Here is a 27,249-nt window from a genome sequence, read left to right on the forward strand (position 1 = left end):
GTCATTTATGGATTCAGGGATCCTCAGGAGAGTTTGGTTGTGATGTTGTGGATCAGTTTTGGGTTACTCGCAATGATGCACTAGATATAAGAATAAAACAATCTGGAAGGTAATAAAAATAAGAACAGAATAAATCTATCAAATAAACAAAAACACTGTGAAGTGTACATTTCGTTGTCTAAATGATTAATGCAAGTCTTACCGATATTAAACTTGTTTTGTATGAAATTTTCCAAAGTATCTCCTATTGACCTAACACATTTGTGCTGCGATGAACATGCTATGCTACCCTACTTAAAATCATATCCGTTAACTTTATCCTTTTTGCTTGTCAATGGTCCTAAATTGAAGTTGCTAAGCAATTTTTAAATGGCTTCTTTACTCACTTGTCCGTGATATTTGAGGAGCCCTTGCCTAAAAGTCAAGATTCCGTTGCTGCAATCATGTTGTAATAATTAACAGAATTTGACTGGCCCCTGGACTGGTTTTGTGGCAGGCATGACACATTAAATTAAGCACAACAAATGCAAATTTAAATTATGCAATTCACAATTTCAGAAATAAAATTTTCTCTAAATCATCATCTTTTCCATTTTCTGTATTATTCTGTTAACAAGCCTAAAAAAATGTAAGATTATGTAAACTTTTGTGGAGGTAGCTTTTAAATGAATTTCTTGCATCTAGGAACAACCTCTTCTTGTCTCTGTCATCCCTCATTCGGGATGCCAAATGCATATGTAACCTCAACCTGTCTACTATTTTGACACAAAGACACTCTTTCTGATATTTATTTTTTTCATTTGTTATTGTGGTAGCGAGTTGAATTTTTTGTGATTAATATTTTTCATGCTTTAGTGAGTTGATACGACATCAAATTCTTTTCACTATCTAGAATGTAGGTTCTGATGATTCAAATTCTTCCTGGTTTTGCAGATACGCATGTTACCCGATGACATTTCCAAAATACAACTTGAGTTGGTTCCGATGATTCAAGAAATTATTACTGAGTGGCATATCATCCATTTCTTTGGTACAACACCATCTGAATCACCTGCCATTGAAGATTTCAGTTCTCAACTTTCATCTTTACAAATTGGTAGGTGTATACTGTATTCTAATTGCTAACGCACCACGTTTCTCTGTAGCTAGGTTGACCATATCACCATAACAATGTATGAATGTAGGTCTAGTTTTATTGTAAACTCAGCCTATTGTGTTTAGTGTCTTATCTTTTCAAAGCAGGGCACAAGCTTGGAAAGAGGAGAGGTCTATAAGGCATTTTGATAGTGAGCGTAAAACTTTTATCGTGATATATGATCATGTCTAGTTATAAGGACTATATGAACATGTCTAGTTATCTTATAGTAGAACAGAATATTCATGGAACTGATTAAGGTTTTTCCTGCTATAATTGACTAATGCGTCCGTAGAAGTTTCCTAAGAATATGAAATTACAACTACTTTATCTAATTTGTCCTACTACTGTGAATTTAGATTGGGATTCCAATATAAATAGAAGTCCTTTCGTCTCATCTGTGACAGTGAATTGAATGAACAAACGGATGAGATCAAGAAAAAGATTGAGGAATTTGATGAACGATTCGGAAGAAAGAAATGGGAGAAGAAAATTCAGATGGATTCGCAAAGAATCTGTGGATTGAATCTAAAAAGAAGATAGTGAAATAGCTCTTATGATTCAATATTAATGTGGACTTCTTTGTTACTTTGACTCAATAAATCTTAGGGATGGACTAATTAAGTCCTAATTTATTGGTTGATTGTATCATAAACCATTTTTTTCTTTCTTTTTTTTTTGGTGGTGCGTGGAACTTTGACATACCTGATAATTACTGGGTCCCCTTTCCATAATGTCCTCCCTTTTATAGTTTGTTTTAAATATCCCTTCTTCTGACTATTGACACTGATGAACTCTGATGATGTCAAAATATCGGTTATTACTTTAAGGAGGAAAGTGGATTGAACTGGAACTGTTTTGGATAACAAAGCTCCATCTTTAACTCATGCAATTTTAGTTAAATCATGACGCTGTAATGCACCTTTTTAACCATCCCTTCATCTACCACAACACCATTGTGCACGACCACCCCAATTATAAGCCTCTTCACCCTTCTTCCGATCCGGCACCAACCACACATCATTAACATCGACATCCAATAATCTCATGTACTTGCCACCACTGTGCGACCATGGCTGCCAAAACCCACAGGTAATTCACCAATACATTACCATCATATAGTAGATCCCTCTAAATCCAGCCACATCCCAGAACCATTACCATCACCGCTGAATCCGATCATTAGATCTTTATTTGTAATTATTTGGCGGAATTTTTGTTTCCTTTTGTAGTAACATGCATCTCTTTATAAAGGGTAAGAATGTAAAAGTACTCTTTTCAGTTAACATTATCTAGCCAACATACCTGGCAGGGGAGGCAGTGCTATTTTCTAAACAAAAGGGGATGCCAATATAATTTCTTCAGGGAGTTGATGTATTGTACCATCTAAAATTAGTTGGGAAAATGTGTGTGTGCATTGATCAGTTGGATCAGATTCCAATTTAACCCAAGTGAGAGTTTGTATATTAAATAAACTTTAGATATTTGATTATAACTAGATTGACACAAGTGTTCAGATGATTCCAATTTAACCCAAGTGAGAGTTTCTATATTAACTAAACTTTAGATATTTGATTATAACTAAATTGACTCAAGTGTTCAGATTCAATCTGGTTTGTTAAGCTTATTATTTATGTATCCCCAATGCACTTCAATGAATTTAAATAGTAATATTAAGATATCAGGTAGATATTATATTGGTTCTTATACATGGTTATCAAAACCGTGATTTTGGTTGTAAGGTTTCATGATCCTAAGATCCCAACTTATCAAAAAAAAAACAGATCCTAAGATCCAAACTTACAGATCGATCCAGATCATATGAAAATTACAGATGGATAGGATCATCATATGATCGTGTCATAGGATTGTTGACGTTTACAAAAAATCTCATAATCGGTTTATTTATGGTTGGAGAATTTTTTTTTTTTCAGTGGATTAATTTTAAATCTTTTGTAAAAATAGTTGGTTATTGTGGAATGTGCAATTGACATTTGGTTGATTGGGTTAAATAATTTATTGATTTGTTTCATTAAAGTAATTTTTGTATTATAAAACACACATTTTCGTAATGAGAAAATGAGTATATTTTAAGAAATTGAAAACAGAAGGATCCAAAACCTTGGTCTTCCCATGTAAAAGCTTGCTTGTAAATTACATGGCGTAAGGGTTTTACCTTCTACGCCACATTATGAAATATACTTGTGTCAAATTGTGCAAACCTGCATGTTTTATATGTTTACACTAATTTAATTTTTTTCTGTGTGTTTTAGATTTGTTCTGTATCTATTCCATATAGTTTTATGCTTTCCCCCCTTATTTGTAGGATCTTATGATTTTCCATCTGTTACTTTGAACCGATCCTATTGACCTCCTAATTAATTCAACATATGATTCAATATTTACAACCTTGTTTTTGTATTACAACTCTAATTACTCATATTTGTCTTTGGTTTGGATCAAATTTGGATTTTTGAATATTTTATCAAATGTCAAATTTGTACTTGGATACAAGTGTTTAGGATACATCAGTCTCATATTCTAGTTTGGATCTTGTACATGTAATCCAAATTCTGATCTTGCTAAATCCAACCCTGGTTAAACTTGTTTGTTTCCCAAATATGTGTTATTTAAGTACAAAAACAATATAACAACTACTTTAGTTTTTCTGTTGCAATTGGTAGGCCTATTAACAATTTGGGTGTCAGATACAGATTTCAACGGCCATAGTTCAATAGAACTTCCAGTATTTTTGAGTCTGTTGAGTTGGATGTCATGTCAATCTTATTACTGATGTTATTTTATGGTGTACTTTTGTGGTATTTTGTCTGTGGTCAGATGGCAAAGCTGATGAGAGATCATGGAATAAGATGCTTGGCAAATGTGACTTCAAATTGGCTTTTATACTCTTATTAAGTGCCCGAAGTACCCCTGAAGACCAGAACCACCTTTCTTCAAGATGTCATCCCAATCCGAGCAACATTATTCTTTCAGTAAAAGGCTTTACTAGCTGGCTGATATGGGGCATGACTGGAGAAGCATCTTCTGCCTTCTTCAGCCATTCAACTGAGCTTGCTCTCATCTTACTTAGGCACGGGCAGTATGATGCTGTTGAGGTCTATTGCTATGCTTTTAATTCTCTTTGAAGATGAAACTCCCCCATCCCCACACACCAAAAAGCACCCCCAACCCAACCCAACCCCCCCCCCCCCCCCCCCCCCCCCCCCCCCCCCCCCCCGGGCGGCAAAACAAAAAGAAAAAGAAAAAATGATTTCTCTTTTTAGTTTCTAAATATAAAGAGAAGTAGACTGAAACAATTTTCTTTCTTATTTAAGTACCTACTTAATATCGTGGAGGCACATTCACAAAAGGAAAAGACGTCGGGAAGTATTCAGAGTGATGATGGTAAATGGTTTACAATCCTCCATCTTCTCGGATGTTGCCTTCTTGCTCAGGCACACTGTGGATCACCTGGAATCCTGAAAGACAGAAAAGTTCGTGAAGCTGTTCGTTGTTTCTTCAGGTAATATATATATATATATTTGATATGTAATTAATTTTTGTTTTCCCATTATGATTGTCTCCTACCTTGTATGCATCGCATACCCATTATATGGGTAAAACAAACTTAAAAAGAAGACAGTAAGAAAAATTACATCTTTACATATACGAAAAATAGAACTTTAATTCGGTAAAGTTTTGATATAAAAAATCATATTCCGAAAGCTTCACAGAAAGATTTAAAAAAAACACAAATAAGATTATGTAGGAGCATCAGTTTTAAAAAGCTCGAATTTGGAACTTCATGATTTCAATCAGCCCAAAATGATTATTTATTCATCATATGCTCCTCACTGATCCATTCTGATCTTATTATCAAGAAAAGCAACATATGAAAATCAAAACAAATGAAAAGCAAATTCATATGAAAATCAAAACAAACCAAGGAGATAGAGAGAGAGAGAGAGAGAGAGAGAAAAACCGCAGTAACCTTAGTTGCTATTGTTGACTTGGGCGTTATAATGCGTGTGGGTGTGTATATATGTATATATATAGATAGAGAACCACAGAAACCCTAATTGTAATTGATAGGATGCGGCAGAGAGATTATAAATTGTAGCAGTAACCCTAGTGCTATTGTTCTTTGGGTAATATTTTACAATTGTGTCCCCACAATTTAGATATCATGCTACGTTAAATTAAGTCTATAATTCTTCATCATTTGAAACTTTCAATGTCGTCTATTAGTGTATGAATCAAGATAGATCAATCTTTATGGTTTCCAGAAGCTAGGATTTGGGTTCAACTCATGTTCAGAAATTTTAGTAGTTCTAAAACACTCAAGATATGGTACCTGATTTTAATTGGCATGTATAATTCTCACGGTTCAAAATTATGTGTCAAAGGCCAGTTCTAGTCCTGAAGAAGAGAAATGACATTCGTAGACCCGAAGTTTCACAAAGATGTTCATGTTTGAAGAACAAATTGGAAAACTGAATAATTATGAAAAGAGTGCATCCCAAGGTGCATGTAATTTCGAGAACTTATGCGAGCTGAAATTTGGCCTGGAATTAGTTGGGTTGTGGAACTTGTGTGTAGAAGTACAAAGCTTACTTTGTTGGGATCCTTCTTGCCTTCGTTTTCCCACAGATTTCGAATAGGTGCATATGGTTGTCTGTTTGTATATTCACAAACGCGGTTTCATGTGCCATATGGAATACTGTTATCTAATGTATAAACTCATTGTTCTTGTTTTGACACTTGACTGGTTCATTCTATCCTAAAAAATGTTTTGGTTTCCCCACGTACATCAAAATACGCTTTTCCAGCCTCTATTACTAAGTTGTTTGGTGGGATTCCATTGTAGTGTTAGTTTTGAAAGGCTTTTTCTCATGCTGTGAAGTCCATAAGGGAGAGGCGAATTTAATTTTGATGGTTGCTCTCTCTTGGAAATCCTGGTCAACTAGTATTTGGAACATCTTTGGAGGTCCTGAGGAAGAATACAATATTTGCCTTATTTTACCCAGTTGGAATATGTTGTACTATTTTGGAAGGCCTTAGAAAGCCTCATCATTGGGCTTATCTCATGACATGATTTTGGTTTTGTTTTGGAGTGGGTAATATCTACCGTTTTTGTTTATTGGCATATGCTCACCTCTTTGGAGATAATCTGGATTTGTGCTCCGCTTTTGAGGCAGGCATTTGGTTGGATACGATCAGCTTTTGAAGAAGTTGATTTCTTGGCATTTAGTACTTGCATGATTTTTGCCCTCTCAGTGGGTCAAGACAAACTGAAGCACAAGTATGGAAAGGATATCTATTCTTTTATATGTTGTAATGGGAATGACACAGCGATCGTCTTTTATATTCACTACCCTGTCTTATACTCCGTGTGGCAATTATTGAGTTGCATCTATATCGTCACTAACCTAATTGGTGCTTCCTTTAGTAGTATGAAATGGGGAAGGGGCAAAATTTTGTTGTCTTGCATTCTGTTCGCAATTCCTTTGGGGTCCGTTTGGTTTGACGGAAAATTTTGATAGAAAGTGAAAGTGAAAGAAATGAAAACCAAGTTTCCATCATGCATTTGGTTAGCAGGAAATTTTTTTGAAGAAAATTGTGAGAAAATATTAATTTGTTAGTTTGGATAGTATGAAAAGGAAAAGAAAATGATTCTACTTACCGAAAATATCCTTATAATTTTTGTTGATCTTAATTCCATTAAATTACTTATCAAAAAAAACAATATCCTTATAATTTCAAATAATAAATAAATAAATAAATTTGTGTTAGATGAATATTATTTATACTTAATTATTAATTTTAGCAAGGAAGTAGTGAAATATGGAATAGAATGGTATGTGATATCATAATACAATTTTTTGCATTCTCCTCTATATTTATATATATTCACCTGTCACTTGAATCCTCGATCTTTTATTTTTGAGGATGAGAAAATAATAAACTTTTCATAAAGTGGAGTTCTAAGTATTCGTTTTCTCCCTATGTTAGATTTATTTTTATTATTTATTTGTAAATGATGTAATTGGATATTCACTATATATCTAATTATATTTAATTACAACTTTCTCACTTTCTCACTGGCACTGAGAATGAGAAATTTAAAAGTCATGGACAGATTATCCCAACTCAAACCTAGTTTTCACCCAACACTCTTGATATCAACCAATAGTTATTTATATATATAATAACTCTTAATCACTATCAATTATAGAAAAAAATATCTAACGAATTTCAGACCTTCCGAAAAAAAAAAATATATGGAAAAAAAAAATTCAATAATGAAAGGAAAAAAATAAATTAATTTTGGATGCACACACATAAAAATACAAACATTTAAATTAGTAAGTAATACATGATTGTATAAACAAGCAATTTACAGAAGAAAGAAAGTCAATGGAGAGAGACAACTGTTATGGGTATAATAGGAAAGTCATATATGAAGTGCACAACTTTTACGGGAAAGTGAATTTTTGTGTGTTTTATGGGGAAAAATTTTGGGGAAAATTTTCAGATATGGGAATCCTACTTTCCCTCTAACCAAACTTGCAAAAAATTTAATTTTTTTCCTTTCTTTTCCTTTCTGGTTGCTTGACGCTAACCAAACGGACCCTTGGTGATATTGAGTGTTAGGAACACTAGAAACTTTTATTATAAAATTGTGGGAATCAATCACGAAATGTTCTCTCTCCCGTCTTAAGTTTTATATTATCAAGGAATTTTAAGGCGGTCTTTTTATTTTTTATTTTTTTATTCTATTCAAGTTATTTATCGCTTTGGCTTGTTCCTTAAAGAGAGCAAGCAGTGGTGAAATCATGTTTATGATGATGGGCTCCGCCTGAAGGTTGGTTGAAGTTGAATTTCTATGGCTCTTCTCTTGGCAAATCAATTGGTAATTGTTTATATTTCAAGGGACCTTGAAAGAACTGTGGTTTTCTCATTCAAGGGCACCAGTGATGGATATGCTAGCTGAAATTTGGCTTTAAGTAGGTTTTAGCAGATGTCTGTTACAGGCATCTAGTCTGACATTGATATGATTCTTTGAATCGGTAGATGGGGAGGTGTCTTTCCTCCTTATCAATCAATTGATCGTTAGTTCAAATCTAATCCAATCCGTGTGCACCCCTATGTGCGAGCGTGTGAAGTTATCTTATCCACAAGAAGGCGCCAACTACTTAATCAATTTATCTCTCTTTATTTGGATCATATTGCGGCAGCAAGAATCTTTCTTACTACTAATACAGTGAATAGAAGTAGAAGAAGAAGGGAAGAGGAATTATAAAATAAAGAATGCAAAAGTACTGCTGGTATGTTTGGCAATTATGATTGCTCCTCCTTTCTCTCATGAACAAGTAGATGATTGATATGGATCAAGATCACACTTCCATTCAAGAGTTTAGGTTCTGTACAGAAGAATATTGACAGAAACCAATAATAGAGAGGGAGAAAACTATTACAGTGTCAATAATTGATTAAGGATTCACAATAGAAGTTTTTACTTCACCAGTGTCGTTAACTGAAGGTTTTTTGTTTTATCAGGTAAGTAGTTCAGGTAAGAGGAGCCTTGGGGTAGAATTCATTTTTGATCCTCCTTGTGGGTTTTGCTTACAGAGGAATTGTAAAGGATTCCTTCTAGTTTTATGATGAGTGTTTGAGTTGTTTGTCTTCCTTCTGATATCAACCATGATTATTGTAAGTGTCTGCCTTTGTGAAGAATCGAATTTGAATTGGCAGGTGTTCTCTTGGGTATCCAGGCTACATTGGTACTACGGTGACATTTAGAGATGATGTTGGGAGCATTCTTCTTTTACTCCAAATTTTCTGACACAAGCCTGTTGTTAAGGTGGAAATTCTAGTTCTCTTGGCAGGTCTTAAGGGGAGCCTTAACTCAAGGTCTTCATAATTGCTTGATAGAGGACAACTCTGAGGTGGTAGCTGATCGGGCAAAAGCTCATTTTTTTAGTTCTTGGCAATCTGATCATTATTTGGGAGAGATTATGACTTGTTTACTGCTTCAGAGATCAGGATGAAATGGATTCCTTGATCTGCCAACAAGCAAGCATATGTTATTTCTCAAGAAGAGGCACCCTCTTTGCTTTCTTTGTGGGGTCACTTTTGTTCTCTGTGAATTTTAGTGGATGGTGGAGTTTGAGTTTTGTTTTGTATATATAGCACATTAGTTGGATTTGCCGTTTTGGGTGCTTCCTTTTCCTTCCTTTCTCCTTCCCCTTTTACTTTACATTAAACGACCTCTCACCGTTTATTCTATTACTTTTCTTAACAATATTCTTTCTTGTTTCTGATTATAAAAAGAGAAACAAAAAAGCAATTGTGAATCTGTATTGTATATAATGCAGCTTTGCATTTAAGAAGATAGCAAACTCTTTCATTGTGTCAATGATAGAGAGATCACTTTCTCTTCTGCTATAAGTATTCAACCTTACACTTAGCTTTATCATTTTATTAAACATGTTTTTATTTGTTTATTTATTTGAAATATCCTTCTGAATTATCATTTTTCATCTGTTGGTAAGCAAAATCAACTTGGTTGTCTCAATCCAAAACTTTATCTTGCCTCTTCTCCAGCTGAATCAATAAAGGAAATGTAGGGAAATAGGACCCAAAAATTAAAGTAAATAAGGAAGTACATTCTATGCTAGCGTTTACATTCTGAGGGAATGATACAAATGGGTTTTTTTCTCATCATACTGTTTTCCTGTCTTTGTGGCTTTCTTTTTTCTTTTTTTCTTTCAATCATCTAAAATGATGAAACCTTTCTCCTTATGTGATTTTCTTGTCCGTTATCGTGTGCTAAATAGTTTGTTAGATTATCTTAAATATTTGACTGTATTTGGACCTTGGATCCTTTTTTTCTTTACTCTATTTTGGCTTGGACATTATATCTTCATTTTATATACTGCATGAGATAAGTGCTCATTTATGTGAGTCTGTCACAAGGACCTTATTTTCTTCTGTGATCTTTGTGGTTAGAGCTTCATCGGTACAAGGAGCTCCTCAGGCTTTGCAGCGTTTAACCAGCGAATCATGGTTGCCACATTTTGGTTTCAGTAAGTTTATTTAGTAGTATATCAGTTACAGTATAAATGAACTGTTTCATGTTTTGTTCTCTTTTTTAAAATCTATTTATTTTTTCTTGCCCCAGCTGGTTGTTTATCTTCTGCAGCGTGGAAGCTTCATTATTATCAATGGGCAATGCAGATATTTGAACAATATAATATGAGTGAAGGTGCTTGCCAATTTGCTCTTGCTGCACTTGAGCAAGTCGATGAAGCTCTTGGTCATAATGATGATAGCCATGGGGCAGAACCTCTTAATGAATCTGCAACTACTGTTAGAGGACGCCTTTGGGGAAATGTCTTCAAGTTCACATTAGATCTTAATTATTATTATGATGCATATTGTGCAATTATTTCGAATCCCGATGAGGAAAGCAAGTATATGTTGTTGAGGCGTTTCATAATCGTTCTTTATGAACGTGGTGCCATAAAGGTTATATATCACGTCATTTTTCCCTCTATTTGTTAATTTCCAATTTTCTTTGTGACTTGACATTCTGGAAATTTTTTATTTTTTTGCACAATACTGTGCAGTATAAATTTATAATATTTTGTGACATCTCATTTAAGGAACCCTTTCTTAGTGCAATGGTAAAATGCTTGGCCTGCCAAGTGTGGACATTGATTCCAATCCTGAAAGCATCCATTTTGTGCAAATAATGCCAAAGGTTAGGTCTGTATGCAATCTACTCCTCTTAGCACGGTTTATTAATGAGGACTACACTAGGGAATGTACCTTTTCATGTGTGACATGTCATTTAGGATCATTGACCAATTTAGCATATAAATTCCTTTAGAAAAGCTAAGAAACGTGTCTGGATATTTCATGGTACATGCCAAAAACCACAAGAAACAGCAATGATAGGTTTGACATATTTATTCGTTAACACCTTTGCTTTGCTCATAGTGCTAGATATATTTTACATTTGTGATGCTTAAATTACATTTCCCTTTTTTGCTATGATATGTTAATTGCTGTTCTCTTTTGTTTAACCATCATCGTACAAGGGTCAATTGTTTTGAAATCTGTTATAGTATATGCAAGAGACTGATTTTTATATAGTTGAATATATTTGGATAAATTCTTTTCTTTTTGATGCTATAAAAACTTCATTCATCCACATGCTGCTAACGGGAGAATTTTGAATATTTATTTCTTGTAGACTCTTTGTGATGGTCAACTACCTTTGATTGATTTAACAGAGAAGGTAGAGAGAGAACTTGCTTGGAAGGTGTGTACTTGGTTCAAAAAACAGCTTAATGGTTTCTGCTTGCCTAGTTATTCACTTGCAGACTAAAGCTGTGCACATTTATCTCTGAATTTTGTAGGCAGAGCGTACAGATGTTTCAGCAAAGCCAAACCCATTGAAACTGCTTTATGCATTTGAGATGCACCGACATAACTGGCGAAGGGCGGCAAGCTATATTTATCTATATTCTGCTCAGTTAAGAACTGAAGCAGCTTTGAAAGATCATCAGAAGTCCCTGATTTTGCAAGAGAGGCTGAATGGGCTCTCTGCTGCTATAAATGCACTGCATCTTGTTCATCCTGCATATGCTTGGATTGATCCTCCACTTGAAGAACAATGTCTTCACAAAGCCCAATATCCAAGTAAAAAGGCTAGAATAACAGTGCAAGAACAGTGTAAATAATCCATTAGCAAAGAATTTATCCATTCATTTTGTTGTTATATCTGCCACCACTCTGTCTGTTTCTTTTAATGTGATATGCTTATAGTGCGCCCTAATAAACTTCCTCTTCGAATATTATCATCTTTATATAAATACTTGGATGGTGGTGGATAAGGCCTTCTTGACAATAATATGTTGTATTTTGGTGCATCAGCTGGCAATGATGTTCAACATCAAAGACTGCAAAATTATTTGGATATAGAGAAACTTGAAAATGAGTTTGTGCTGACATCAGTGCAATATTTGCTCTCACTGGCAAATGTCAAATGGAATTTTACTGGTAAACTTACCTATGCTTTATTTTGTTTGTTATTGTATTTAAGGCTCATTATAAATGTTAATAAACTTCAGCTGCAACTTCTATTTTCAGAGTAATTTAAATTAAACCCAGAACTGAAGTTCAGGCCTTGTATACATCTACTTGATTTAAATGGTTTAGCTCTTCTTTTCTAACCTTTGTATTGGTCTACTGGATCTCAAATGGTTTTTACTCATCTTCACGAGTGACTAATATTTTCTGCAGTTTAAAACTAAAAATGTTCTCTACCGTAGGAACATCACAAATGAGACCTGGCATTTCTCATGCATTTTGAAATATTCTTGTTAATTGTTGGAAAAAACGCAGTTTTAGAATTCTGTATTTATATCCTTTTTCCTTTCAGGCAATGAGAAACCACCACCAGATTTAGTTGACCAGTTGATCCAGGCGAATTTCTATGATATGGCCTTTACAGTTCTTCTGAAATTTTGGAAGGGGTCAGGATTGAAGAGGTGCGCTTCTTGTTTAAGTCGTTTAAAATAAGTTCATTTTGGGCATGTATTTTGTATCAGTTCCTATACCTTGACTGCAGTAATATATGACACATTTTTCTTCAGGGGACTGGAAAGAGTCTTCATTGCAATGTCATTGAAATGCTGTCCAAATAGAGCAGGCCCCTCATTGGCTGGGTAAGATATTTTAGATACTTGTTACTTTATTTTCTTTATAGTTTTTCTTTTGTCGCAAACATTTTTAAGGCCTGGTTTAACATTTGTATTTTTCACTTTCCATAGATTCCCTTGGCCACATATAATTAATGTAACATATGTCTTTTCAGGAATGATCTAAGAACACATGGTCTTCTGTTGACATCATCGAATGATGAAATGGTTGTTGATGGTTCACTTGATATTGGTCCTTCAACACACCAATCTAAAGGGAATAGCCAATGGGAAACACTTGAGCTCTATCTGGTTAGTACTTGTGCCTTCTTTACAACTTCTTTTACTTTATTTAATCTGGTAGAATTTCTGATTCTTTCTTTTGGATAAGAGCATGGAATGATTTCTTGCTTTAATTTGCCTTTACAAAGTTGTCCATGAGACATCCACATTTTCATGTTATTTGGTACTACTCAACTAAGTTGATAGGCATTTTGTTTGCTAATTTCTGTAGTGATTTGTCATGCGCAAAACCTGACAATATATAACTGACATCACATAAGATAACACCACAATTGTATATTCAGATGCTAGTAAGAAGCAGCAATATTGTATTTGTCATATTTTTATGTGTTAGAATGTTTATGTATATGTATATATATGTATTTATGTTGGGTCATTATGTAATTACCCATAGTTGTTAGGATCATTGTGTAATTAGGTAACCTTGTATAATTAGGTTATTTGTTTTCCTTTATATAAGCCATTGTAGGCTTAAGGGTTAATGATATATACAATATACACAGTCTTGCTCTCTCTCTCTCTCTTTCTCTCTCTCTCTCTCTCATGAATTCGAACATGGTATTAGAGCAATATTAATTCATGGGTGTGGGAAACGGCAAGTGTGTTGTTCTTGTATAAGATTGGAATCACGATCGGAATCGCAATTTTGGTGTTGTTCTCTCTGCCGGAAGTTTGGTCGCCGGTCGGATTGAGAGCTCCTCGTTCGTCGTCCTCAGATCTGAAGCCTTATTCGTCGTCGTCAGACCTGAAGCTCGTTTTGCTGCTCGTGTCGTTGCCGTTTTGGTTGTCAGCGAGCTCGCTGACATCTACCGTCGTCATTTGCAACGGTGAGTTCATCGATTCGTGGTTTCTTTTTGGCTGGAAGTTTCAGAGGTTTTGATTCAGTGTGGTCGCTGCTTATTGATTCGTCTGCTGCTTGTGACTGGGTCGCCGAAGCCTCCGCTGTGTTGTTCCTCGGCGTCCGTGAAGGTGTGAAGAAGAAGAACCATGTTTGGCTACACGGTTATGTTATTCCAACCCTGGTTTACTAAAATCGGGATAGCTATTCCAACCCTGGTTTACTAAAATTGGGATAGCAGAGATCCGGCCCATTTGACTAGATCTAGACCGTTTGACCAGATTCGGCCTGTTTGACCAAATCTGACCCGTTTTCCAGATCCGGCCAGAATACAATTTCTGCGTTTTTTTTTTTTCCAAGTTCGTTTTTTTTGGTTCTTCTCCATGGCTGCCAGTTCCGATCTCTTATCCTCTGCCTCCTTCAATCCTCCCATGACTTCAGTTAAGCTCAATGGCAAAAATTACATCTTATGGGCCAATACAGTAACCATTTTCCTGAAAGCCAAAGGCTTTGGCACTTATTTGGTTAAGGATAAACCTAAGGACAGTGATGCTGATTTCAGTTCATGGGAACAAAGTGATGCTCGGATCATTTCTTTAATGCTGAATTGTATTGAACCTTATATTAGCTCCAACTTGTTGTATTTGGACACTGCCAAGGAGATATGGACCAGACTCCAACAGTTATATTCGGGTACTGGCAATATAACCAGAATTTATGAGTTGTGCAGACAATTCTTTGACCTCCTGCAAGGTACTCACAGTCTAGAAGAATATCTCTCACGGGCAATGGGATTGCCCCTGCATGTCTCTGCTAGCAGTGAATGTCACTGCTCCTCCTAGCAGTGAATGTTCTGTTTTAGTTGTGAATCAGGGTGGCTTTCAGTCTTCCCGTGGCGGTGGCGGTCTTTTTACTCGTGGTCGTGGTCGTAGCAGAGGTCGAGACTCGAAACTGTGCACTCACTGCGGTCTTACTAATCATACTGTCAATTATTGCTGGGATCTTCATGGGAAACCGCAACCTTCTTCCTATGCACATCAAGTTAATTCTAATGACGGGGATTCTTTTGCCACACCCCCTGCTCCACACGTGTTTGTTGAGCCTGTTATGGTTACGATTCCCCGTGATGAACATGCTCAGTTTCTGTCTCAACAACGGCCTTCCACCTCATCTTCCATGTTTTTCTTTGCCCAATCAGGTATTGCCCCTGCATGTCTCTTGTCCTCTCGTCAAAGTTCCTGGATTCTTGACTCTGGCGCATCCGATCACATGACTGGTAGTTCTCATTCTTATTTAATTTTCAGTCTATTCCTTCCTCTCAAAGTGTTACTCTTGCTAATGGCTCATCTACTACAGTTTTGGGTTTGGGAACTGTTCATCTCACCTCTTCTATGTCCCTTTCCTTTGTGTTATATGTTCCTCAATTCCCTTTTAATTTGTTGTCCATTAGTAAAATTACTATATCTCTTAACTGCTCTGTTATATTTTATCCCACATGTTGTATTTTTCAGGATCTCAAGATGAAGAAGAAGATTGGTACAGGACATGAAGTAGGTGGCTTGTATTACTTCGATCTTGCATCATCTCCCACGGCTCTTCAATCATCTTTGTCTTCTTTCCAGTGGCACTGTCGTCTCGGCCACCCATCCTTCTCAGTTTTGCAGCATCAAGTCCCGGGTCTTAGTCGTGTTGAGTCCATGTCTTGTGAAGCATGTCAGCTTAGTAGGCATTGTCGTATTTCTTTCAAATTGAGAGCTAGTAATCGTGTCGCTAGTCCTTTTCAGTTAGTTCATTCAGATGTATGGGGACCAATAAAGCATATTTCTATTAATGGATTTCGTTATTTTGTGACTTTTGTGGATGATCATTCTCGTATGACTTTGTTGTTTTTAATGAAAAATCGTTCTGAGTTGTTCTCTATTTTTCAAATATTTCGCAAAGAAATAAAAACTCAATTTGGGTGTTCCATTAAAATTTTACGTTCTGACAATGCCAAAGAATATTTCTCGGACCCTTTTGAGACTTATTTCCATGCTAAAGGCATCATTCATCAATCCTCTTGTACTTATACTCAACAAAACGGAGTAGCTGAACATAAAAATCGTCATCTCCTGGAAATCTGTCGTGCCCTTTTATTTCATATGCATGTTCCCAAACGTTTTTGGAGTGATGCTGCTATTCTTACGGCATGTCATCTTATTTAATCGGATGCCCTCATCAGTGTTACAAGGTCAATCTCCTCATTCTGTTCTATTTTCCGACTCCGCATCGTTTAATCTTACTCCTAGGGTCTTTGGCTGTGTGCGTTATGTCCATAACCTTGGATCTGGTCTTGATAAACTCTCGACCTTCGTGCCACTAAGTGTGTTTTTCTTGGCTATTCTCGCACTCAGAAGGGTTATCGTTGCTATAGTCCTCATTTTCAACACTATTTTACTAGTGCTGATGTCTCCTTTTCTGAGTCTCTTCCATATTTTTCTGATTCTACTACTCCTCTCGATATTACTCCTGAGCCACCTCTGCTAATGGTTCCCTCTCTGTTTCTTGCTTCCGCACCTCCTCGCTCCGTTGTCCCATTGCAGGTGTATACTCGACGTCCTCGATCGCCTCCTTCGCTCCCTCCATCTCCTTCAGAGTCTTCGGATCCAACACATTTGCTTCATGATTTGCCTATTGCTCTCTGTAAAGGTATTCGGTCGTGTGTTACTGTACATCCCATTTCTAACTTTGTCTCCTACCGTCATATTTCATCCTCTTTTATCTTGTTTTTTATCCAAAGTGTCTGTTACTTTTGTTCCCAAGACTTTGTAGGAAGCTCTCTCTGATTCGGGTTGGCGCCAAGCCATGGTAGATGAAATGGATGCCCTTCACAATAATCGAACATGGGATCTTGTTCCCTTACCTTCAGGCTCCAAAACGGTTGGTTGTAAATGGGTTTACACAGTTAAATACCTTCATGATGGGTCTATTGAGCGATTGAAGGCTCGTCTAGTGGCAAAAGGGTACACTCAGACTTATGGTGTTGATTATGATGAGACTTTTTCCCTTATTGCTAAGATTTCTTTTATTCGGGTACTTATTTCCATTGCTGCCAATTGTAACTGGCCGTTGTTTCAATTGGATATCAAAAATGCCTTTTTACATGGTGACTTGGTTGAAGAAGTTTATATGGAGCAACCACCTGGGTTTGTTGCTTAGGGGGAGTATCGTCACACTGTTTGTCGCCTTAAAAAGGCCCTGCATGGATTGAAACAATCTCCGCGGGCTTGGTTTGGAAAATTCTCTGAGGCGGCATTAGAATTTGGCTTTAATAGATGCCAGACCGATCATTCGGTATTTCACCTGCGCACTGGCTTCATTTTTCTTGTGGTGTATGTAGATGATATTGTGATCACAGGTGATGATTCTGAAGGCATTGCTAAGTTGAAGTTGTTTCTGGAAAATCGATTCCACACTAAAGACTTGGGTAAACTTAGGTACTTCTTGGGTATTGAAGTTGCTAGATCCAAGAAGGATATAAGTTTATCTCAACGCAAATATGTGTTGGACTTGCTAGAAGAAACGGGTATGTTGGGTGGTCATCCGGTTGATGCTCCTATGGATTCAAATACAAAACTTGTGTTTGATGAGGGTGATCTATTTAATGACCCGGGCAGATTTCGTCGCCTTGTTGGGAAATTAATTTATCTCACTATTACTCGACTTGATATTTCATATGCAGTTAGTGTTGTAAGTCAGTTCATGGGAACTCCTAGAATGCCACATTGGATTGCTGTTCTTCGGATTATCCGATATCTCAGGCAAGCTCCAAGTTTTGGGTTACTATACAAATCAAATGGTCATTTCAGGGTGGAAGGTTTTACAGATGTTGACTGGGCTGGTTCCCCTTCAGATAGGAGATCTACTACAGGCTACTGCACATTTGCAGGAGGAAATCTTGTTACATGGAAAAGTAAAAAGCAAACGGTGGTAGCTCGATCTAGTGCTGAAGTTGAGTACAGGGCAATGGCCCATACCACTAGTGAGTTGACATGGATACAACATTTTCTAAAAGAACTTGGGTTAACAGTTGAAGCTCCTATTCCATTGTTCTATGATAATCAAGCAGCTATTCACATTGCATCGAATCCTGTGTTTCATGAGAGGACCAAACATATTGAGGTTGATTGTCACTTCATTCGGGAAAAAATATTAAGTGGGAGCATTTCTACTCCATTTGTAAAGTCTGAAGATCAACTAGCTGATATGTTTACCAAAGCATTGGGTCATAAACGGTTATTTGATATATATTCTCCAACTTGAGGGGGAGTGTTAGAATGTTTATGTATATATATATTTATGTTGGGTCATTATGTAATTACCCATAGTTGTTAGGATCATTGTGTAATTAGGTAACCTTGTATAATTAGGTTATTGTTTTCATATAAGCCACTGTAGGCTTAAGGGTTAATGATATATACAATATACACAGTCTCTCTCTCTCTCTCTCTCTCATGAATTCGAACAATATGTTTATTAAAAGCATATAGTATATAAACACGCAAACACATATATCAAATTTATACATGTATGCTTCTTCTCCTGTTCTTATTGTCTGCTAATTACAAAATGTTGTCATTCTGAAAGGTTTATAAAATGGTTGAAGGATGCAGCAAAAAGATGAATGAATCTTCTGGTAGATGCCATTGCATTAAAAACTGAATTTTTGAAGTTGCTTCTATATAGTTACTGATAATACTGTCTTCTTATAAAATGATTGAAAGCAAGACCAATATCCACTTTAAATTCTTTGAATACCAGATATCTGGAACTAGAGAAAACACCATTTATTAGAATTTATTGCTTTTTTAACATTTTGCTGAAAGATGTCATCTTCAACACAAATATTTTAAGGTTTTTATATTCTTGTTTTGTGATAAATTTGTAAGTGCAGTGTGCTGTATCTTCTGATGATATGCATTTTAGTTTTAGAAAAATGAGTATTAGTTATGTAATGTAAGAAGTAAGGCATGTTGCTTCTGAAGTTTCTTGATGCATGGGGGTTATACATGTTGTCATGGTCATCATGGAGAATGGAAATAGGTGTAGAGCAGACTCGCTTAAGTGGCCATGTCTAGAGTAACTGTTATGGGTTAGGCTAATCTTAGAACCTAATCGAGAGCTTGTGAGTCTTTAAATGTCCTTGAAGGTAGATTTGTAATAATGGTTAATGTCTCTCAATTCCTTAATGGAGCTGAAGTGTAGTCTTGACCTTGTCCTTTTGGGTTGGGGAGGTGGAGAGGCTGTTAGTGACTTAATTGTTGAATATGTTCAGAAGTAGTATAAACGTTTATGGAGTACAAGCAACTTTGTAAGTTCTTATTTGTCTTTGTATCCTAGAATCTCCATTAACATTTTTTTCCCACGAGCATTCATTAATTGCAGGAAAAATATAAAGGATTTCATCCCAGACTACCCGTAATTGTTGCAGAGACTCTTCTTCGTGCAGATCCTCAGATTGAATTGCCGCTTTGGCTGGTTCGCATGTTCAAGGTATATTTTTAAAACCAGACATTCTGAATAATACGTGTTTTTTGATAATATGGTGAAACGAACTTGAAGTATAGAACTTCATTAGTAGGAACATCTTTGGCAGTTGTTCTTTATTTTAATTTTAACAAGGAAATATTTTAGGAGCAGGCATAAGGCATCAGTTGATAGTGATTGGAATGGCCTTGAAGGAGTGAATAACTAGCTAAATATAAAAAATGCCAATTATGACCTTTCCTAAAAAACACTTTTTTTTATACTTTATATAATGAAGGTATATTGGTAAAAAGATACAAAAACTAAACTCCCCTTCCTTCCAACCATACAAAAAAAAGGTATCACCCTATCTATCATTTCCACTATCCCTTCCATTCAACCAAACAACAAGTGAGGGAGATGAAGTCCGATGGCAATCTGAACAGAAGAAGTCCATCTGGCAAAACAGTAACCACCACTCCACAAGAAATCTTCTGAGCCTTAGAAGCCCACTCCTCAATCCTTTGCAGGCTACCCACCTCTCTGTCAAAACCCCCAACCAAGCAAGATCTCAGCATAGCCTCACAGATCGCTGTACTGTGATTGTCCACCCTAAATATGTGACCTCTGCTTGTCGATTCAGTTTTGATGAGTCCATCAACAGTGAAACGAGGGAGGCTTGCCACATCAAGAAAGGAACGTTTCTCGCCTTCCAACACCCTCATAAATCCAATAAAACAGAAAACACGGAGAGAAAGAGAAAGAAAAAAAACAAGAAAAGAAATCAGGGAGACAGATCAAGAGACGCCGGAGTAGAAGACTCCGACGTCTCAGAGGGAAAAGAGGAGAAGCATGACCAGCAATTTTAGAATCAGCAATCCCTTTTATAGAATTTTCCTTTTAGTTTATTTGATATTTGATTGTCACATTGAGTCAACAACTCAACAAACAGCTAGCACACAACTGCTGCAAGCAAACAAGACTGAGAAATTGAAGATGACGTTGTTACTCATAAAACTAAAACAAGATGCATTAAATGGAAGAGCTCTTTCGGTATTATCATGTGATTGGTGTATACCTCTATATTTAAAAGGTAAATTTCATAAAAACACTATTAGATCAGTCACACTTTACAAGGCATAACATTTTGTGGCTAAGATATGACATTTTTATAAAATGAGAGTGCAAAATGTGAATGTTGTGTTGGGTGTGGGCTAAGACCAGAAACATGACAAAAGCACCAGCTGAAGATAAAATGAGAGAATCGATTAAGATGGTTTAACCTTGTGTTATAATGGCTAATAACTGGTTTAACCTTGTATAATAACGGCCAATAACTGCATCAGCGAGAAAGAGGGACGTAATCCTTATTGAGGGTTAAGCTGGGGGAGAACCAAACTAATTTGCTTAGATAGTAAGGAAATAGATGATGATATGTGATTTAACTGATATTATGACTGAAAAAACAGCAGAATGGTTATACATGATTCATGTAGTTAACTCCAATTAGTTGGGAAAAGGCTTTCTTAAGTGGAGTTGAGTGACATATAATACATAGTTGCTGTGTGGGGACTGAATATGTTATTTCTAGATTAACTTCATCTATCTTTTGAGGTAATTTTCTCCATTACCAAATTCATCCATTCTTTCAGACTCTCCCTTACATCACCCTCGCTATCAGATCAGTTTCACTTTCACTTAACTTTTTTTCATCTTAAACATTGTCCCATTGATCTGAATTGGATATTATGTTCCTATCCAGTTAAACACTATGGATATGGGAAAGGACATTCAAAACTCAGTACATCAGTAATCTTTTGCACTGCTGTGGGACTCTTCTGAACTTAAAAGATCTTGGATCTAGCTGGCCTCTCTCCAGTTTTTTGTTTTGTTGTTTTTATTTTCTCATTAAAGTCGGTGTTTTATAGTTTAAGATGAGGTTGAAACTTGCCTGTTGACTATTGGTGTACGTAATTTTTTCTTTGTTTTATGATGTTTGAAATCACACACTAATATATTACTTGATTGGCTGTCACAGGGTGCTCAAAGGGAAAGTACTTGGGGGATGACTGGCGAAGAATCAGACCCTGCATCCTTGTTTCGACTATATGTTGAATATGCTCGATATGCAGAAGCTACTAATCTGTTGGTTGAGTACATTGAAGCCTTTGCATTGGTGGTAAAATTTTACCCTTTTCTTTACTTGACATAGTATTTATGACCGCAAAAGCACCATGAAATTTTATAAATTTCTGCTGGTCCTCGTCATATTTAAAGAGATTATTGTGTTTCCATTTCCATGTTTAATCTATTGGCAGGAAATGCTTTGCCCAACCCCCAACACTTGAGACCATGCGCACGAATACACTCCCTACCATTTTCTGCAAAGTACCCATTTGTTCATATTTAAAATACAACTGAACATATGCTTATTGATTTATAAGTTATTATTATCCTTAGGTAATATATTGTTTCAACCATTTGATATCTTTAGATGAGTTCTGGTTTCTGATGCTGGTTTACTGTGAAGCACAGACACGCGTCGTAGGGGTGACGTACCAGTGTTGGACACGTGTCCATGTAACGCGTGTCCCAACCTCGGACATGTGTCCGACACCCTTCTACCGGTGTCCTATTTTTTTATTCATTTTTTCAAGATGGACATGCCATGAGATACGGCGGGAACTCACCGGAGGACACGACTGGTACACCGGAGGATACCGCAGTTCAGATTCTTGTTTGAAAGAAAGAGAGGATGAGAGATATGTGTTTTTTTTGTGTGGACAGATCGAAGACAACAAACCAAAAGCAACTCTAAATAAAAAAATGGAGGGGATGAGAGAGAAATTGGAAGAGAGAGGGGAAACCAACAAAGAGATGATGAAGAACCTGATGATCATGGTCTGGTTGGTGTGGATTAATTGAAGACAGAATGAAAAAAGAAATCTCTTTTAATTGTTTGAGTGAAAATTTGTTTGCATATTCTCTAAAAATAAATCAATAGACGGAGGAGAAGGAAGATAGAAAGTTAAGAGACGGAGGAGATGGCGTCTGGCTAGAGGAGAGAGAATATGGTCAGTCAAACGTGGGAAGACCGAGGAGATAAGATTGTAATCTTATCTCCTTTTCAATGTGTTTGGTTACAAAGTTAAAACTATTCTAGTATTGATACAAATTCTAGTATTGGATATAAAGATATACTACATATTTATTGTTTGAATTTTAATAGAATTTGGATTGGACTTAATTTAAATGGATCATGTCTATTAATATAAATTTAAAATTAAGAGAAATTAAAATTTTATATATAATAAATATATATATTATTATTTTATTATCGTATCCTTGCCGTGTCCGTGTCCTATTTTTTTGAAATTTGCTGTATCGCCGTGTTCGTGTCGTATCGTACCCGTGTCGGTGTTCGTGCTTCATAGCTGGTTTATATAGAGATTCCAAAATACTATTATGTTGGTTATGTGACACTGTTTAAAGATGAAAAACTACTCTCTTTTTTTTTTTTTGAAAATTTTCAGTAACAATTGGGAATTGTGGAGCCATTGCTGAACCCAAAAAAAATTCATAACTTTTTTTAAAGACAATTCGTGTTGACTCGTATGATGAACACGTAATAATCTTTAAAAGTGGATCAAATATGAGTCAAATTGATTACTTTTTAACTTGTTCATTCACGGAGAGAGTTTGACATCACAACATAGGTTTCTTGTTTTAGATTTATTTGTGGACTTGGTGGTGGAGTTTAGGGGGGGGGGGGTTGGTTAGTCGAAGAATTATTTTAAAAAATAGGATGTTAAAAGAAGGAACGTGGAATGTAAAAGACTACACAAGCTAAATGTGGAATAAGATGACTACATATATTAAAAGAGTAGCAAAAGAAGTCCTAGGAGAATGAAAAGGAACGGGAGAATTATTCAAGGAAACTTGGTGGTGGAATGAACAGGTCCAAAAAGTCTTATAAACAAAACGGGAATGCTATAAACTTTGGCAAAAAACTAAAAATAGTGAAGCGTTTGACAAATATGAAAAAAGTAAATATAGAAGTTAAGAATGTAGTAAGTGAGACAAAACATAGAGCATATGGCGATTTGTAAATGAAAACAGTATAGTAAGTATGTGCTTAGAAGAATATGTTAGAGATTACCTCTTTTTCCATAGGGTCGAGGAGTGGGAGGTTAGGAATGCCTTATGGAAGATGAAATCGGGGAGGGCTTTAGGACTTGATGGCATTCCTATTGAGGTGTGGAAGTGTTTAGGCGAAGTTGGTTTTTCTTGGCTAACAAAATTGTTTAATAAGATAATAACATCTAAGAAGATGTCGTATGAGTGCCGCCAAAGTATTTTAGTACTTAGATATAAAAATAAAGGGGACGTACAAAGTTGTAATAATTACAGTGGTTTTAACTTACTGAGTCACACTATTAAACTTTGGGAGAGAGATTAAATAACGCCTAAGATGAGAGACGGAAGTGTCGAAGAATCAATTTGGATTCATGTCGGGTAGGTCAACGATGGAGGCTATTTATTTATTGAGGAGACTAATGGAAAGATACTGAAAGAAGAAGAGAGATCTCCATATGGTTTTTATTGATTTGGAGAAAGCCTATGATAGAGTACCTAGACACCTAATATAGAGGGTTTTAGAAAAGAAAGGAGTCACAAAGGGATACATTGACACAATAAGGGACATGTATGATGGTTGTGTGACTATAGTTAGATAGCCTGTTGGGGAAATTGAATTTCCAATAACTGTAGGCTTACGCTAAGGGTCGGCATTAAGTCCATACCTTTTTGCTCTAGTTATAGATGACCTGACAAGACACATCCAAGATGAGATTCCGTGGAGTATGTTATTTGCCGATGATATTGTTTAGTTGATGAGACTAGAAAGGGGTTAATGGCAAATAAGGGGTTTGGAGAGAAGCGAATGGGTTTAAGATTAGTCAAAACAAAATTGAATTTGTGAAGTGTGACTTTAGTAAATCTAGAAAGATAAATGGGGATGTAATGAGGATTGAGAATCAAGAGGTTCAAAAAATTAACATTTTTATTTATTTTTACTTATCAAAAAAAAAAAAACATTTTTGTTATTTAGGCTATGATGTTGTGGCCCGAATTTGGTGTTGGGTTGCATTGTGACCCGTTTACGACCCGACGACCCGTTGGAAAATTATTGACCCATTTTTGCTTGTGGGTCGTGGACCACCCTAATTAGTACTCTCTTGTAGCCCGATATATAAGGGCGTCTAGGCTTTGGAGTGGGATATAGAGAGACTGAAAATCGTAGAGAAAAAGAGGGGCTGAAACTTATAATCTCTTATTTTTCGCATAGTGAAAACTTTTGCTAGATCTTCACCGTGAATGTAGGCTTTACTGAACCACGCTAAATCTTTGTGTTCTTTGTGCGTGGTGTGATTACTTTTCTGTCGTGTTTCTTGATTTAATCTTGGGTTCGCTACGTTTATCGTAACATAGGCTCAATTATTCATAATGTGGAAGAAATTAGAGATGACGTTAATCATAGAATCAAGGCAAGATGGATTAAATGGAGGAGTGCATCTAGTATACTGCGTGATAGGCGTATTCCCTTACGATTGAAAGGGGAGTTCTATCGAACAACTATTAGACCAACCATACTTTGTGGCACCGAATGTTGGTTGTTGGATAGCTAGGAAACAACATTTTTGTAAAGTGAGAGTAGCAGAAATGCGAATGTTGCTATGGATGTGCGATAATACTAGAAAGGACATAATTATAAATGATCACATTTGGGAGATGGTTGGAGTAGCACCAATTGGAGATAAAATGAGTGAAATGGGGTAGGTTAAGATGGTTTGCTCATGTGCAAAGAAGAATTTTAGCACCAGTTAGGAAAAGTGACATAGTTCACATTGAGTGTAATACTAGGGGAAGAGTAAGACCAAAGTTAATGTGGGTAGAGTTGGTAAAGAAAGATATGATAGCATGTGGATTGACTAAGGCTATTGCCTTAAATAGACCAGAATGGAAACATGGGATTCATGTAGCCAACGGTAATTGGGAAAAGGCTTGGTGGTTGTCGTGTTGACTCTTATCGTTTAAATATCACTGTTCTACGAAGTCCAGTGAATTTTTTTTATAACATACAAATTTAGATAATAGTATAATGATGATAACATAACCCAAGGATTATGTTAAATTATTTTAGATTCAGATATTGATTGAACAACTATCCCACCTCAAAACCAAAGGATTATTCAAAATAACCACGCTTGATATTTAAGATCAACAACAATAAAATAAGGAGAGATGGACAGTGATTTCACTAGTAAATTTGGATCAGGGTGGTCAAAATGGTGATAGACTAGTGGTATTTTATGCAGTAAAAGAATTACAAATAAGTTAATAGCAATAGAACAATTACTAAGCCAACTAATTTATTTGGAACAAACTGTTGGACTTTAAAAAGGAAACCAGAACAATGCATTCATCTGGCATAAATAAGGATGTTAAGATTGATGGTCGGAGTGACTACAAAAGATAGGGCTACTATGGAAGGGTGTGGGAAGAATTAGGAGTGATGCCCAATACTGACAAAAAAAGAGAAATTAGACTTAGGAGGTGTGGACATATACAATGAATATGTATAGATGTGCTTGCTGAAGATGAATAGTTTGGTAAGAGACAGAGAGGGCGACAAAAATTATTATGGGATGAAGTTATTAGAAATGATTTCAGAACTTTAAACATAGTAAGTGAGATAACTTGATATAGAGAAGAACGAAAAAAATAGAATTCATGTGGCCGACCTTGTTCAAACATAATAGATGGTGATGGTGTCGATGATGTGGCAATGGTGGTGGTGGTGGTGATGTTGCCTAACAATAGTTTGTTACAACCTGCTAATACTATTCATAGTAGCTCTTTGGACTTCTATAGTCGATTAAAACACAATACTTTCTAGATATTAGTAAGTTAAATTTTGCCATACCGCAAAATGCAGGGATTAATCGTAAGCATGTCAATACCTTAAATAGTATATGTCATGGGCGTTTCAATTTCAATTAATGTTTAATCCTTCTGTCCTTAGTTTAGAAATAGTCAGAACACGAAGAAAATATGCAAAAATGAATAAGTGCATCAAGAAAAGGCACACCGAGGATGAATCCTTATTTGCAAAGAACCCATAAAGGCTTGGAAGAACCACAAATGTTTGATACCAAAACTACTTCCTTCTACCATTGGATGGCAGAATTTTAATATGCTTTTAGAAATTGAAAGAACAAATTAAAAAATATAAATGAAGCGAAATTTGTCAATGCAATCTTTTTTGCAATCATAGCAATGCAAACGGAAGTAAAGCCCTTTTGCTCTGTCAGAAAAGGTCTGCATTCATTATATTTCTAGCTGTTGGTTAGCAGAATACACCTATAATCCTTAACTGTGGGGTTGGAACGAATCAACAACTTCGTTGAGTATTATATCAACCCTTTGAAGCCGTTCGCTTGATTGCAAAGGGAAATTGCTAGCCAAATCCAATCAAGTATAGTTACTTATCAAAAAAATGAAGTATAGTATTTATTTATATTTATACTATACCATAACTGACTTTGCTCCCCATTAATCATGGGATGCAGTGGAGTGAACTTGATCCCCCCTAACCTTTAGCATTATTAACACTAAGTGGCTGTCTTACCCTTATTATGATGTTTGATAGCTGAGCTTTTACCATTAAACCAAGCAATGGCGTCTTATTTTTTCTT

General features: G+C 35.9%; 1 protein-coding gene and 1 non-coding gene across 3 annotated transcripts in view; one reads left to right on the forward strand and one right to left on the reverse strand.

Annotated features, from left to right (window-relative positions):
* The window catches only part of LOC132294485 (nuclear pore complex protein NUP160), a 48,642-nt gene that overhangs the window by 19,020 nt on the left and 2,373 nt on the right, over positions 1-27,249 (forward strand). The window contains exons 13-25 of one of the 2 annotated variants that reach the window (XM_059792361.1): positions 934-1,096; positions 3,974-4,251; positions 4,471-4,658; positions 10,148-10,224; positions 10,320-10,666; positions 11,397-11,465; positions 11,563-11,845; positions 12,080-12,205; positions 12,588-12,696; positions 12,802-12,873; positions 13,023-13,158; positions 19,412-19,519; positions 21,531-21,671. In XM_059792361.1, the coding sequence (XP_059648344.1) occupies positions 934-1,096; positions 3,974-4,251; positions 4,471-4,658; positions 10,148-10,224; positions 10,320-10,666; positions 11,397-11,465; positions 11,563-11,845; positions 12,080-12,205; positions 12,588-12,696; positions 12,802-12,873; positions 13,023-13,158; positions 19,412-19,519; positions 21,531-21,671 (2,097 nt within the window). Of the gene's footprint in view, positions 1-933; positions 1,097-3,973; positions 4,252-4,470; positions 4,659-10,147; positions 10,225-10,319; positions 10,667-11,396; positions 11,466-11,562; positions 11,879-12,079; positions 12,206-12,587; positions 12,697-12,801; positions 12,874-13,022; positions 13,159-19,411; positions 19,520-21,530; positions 21,672-27,249 lie in introns of both variants that reach the window. The other variant, XM_059792360.1, reaches the window with a different exon arrangement.
* Positions 4,904-4,985, reverse strand: LOC132297724 (small nucleolar RNA SNORD36). The gene has a single exon (XR_009479388.1). It is a non-coding gene; the product is annotated as a small nucleolar RNA SNORD36 (small nucleolar RNA).

Source organism: Cornus florida, unplaced genomic scaffold (genome assembly GCF_030987335.1).
Source record: "Cornus florida cultivar Cherokee Brave unplaced genomic scaffold, ASM3098733v1 CherokeeBrave_3.0.0_Hap2_Chr02, whole genome shotgun sequence".
Taxonomy (NCBI): Eukaryota; Viridiplantae; Streptophyta; class Magnoliopsida; order Cornales; family Cornaceae; genus Cornus; species Cornus florida.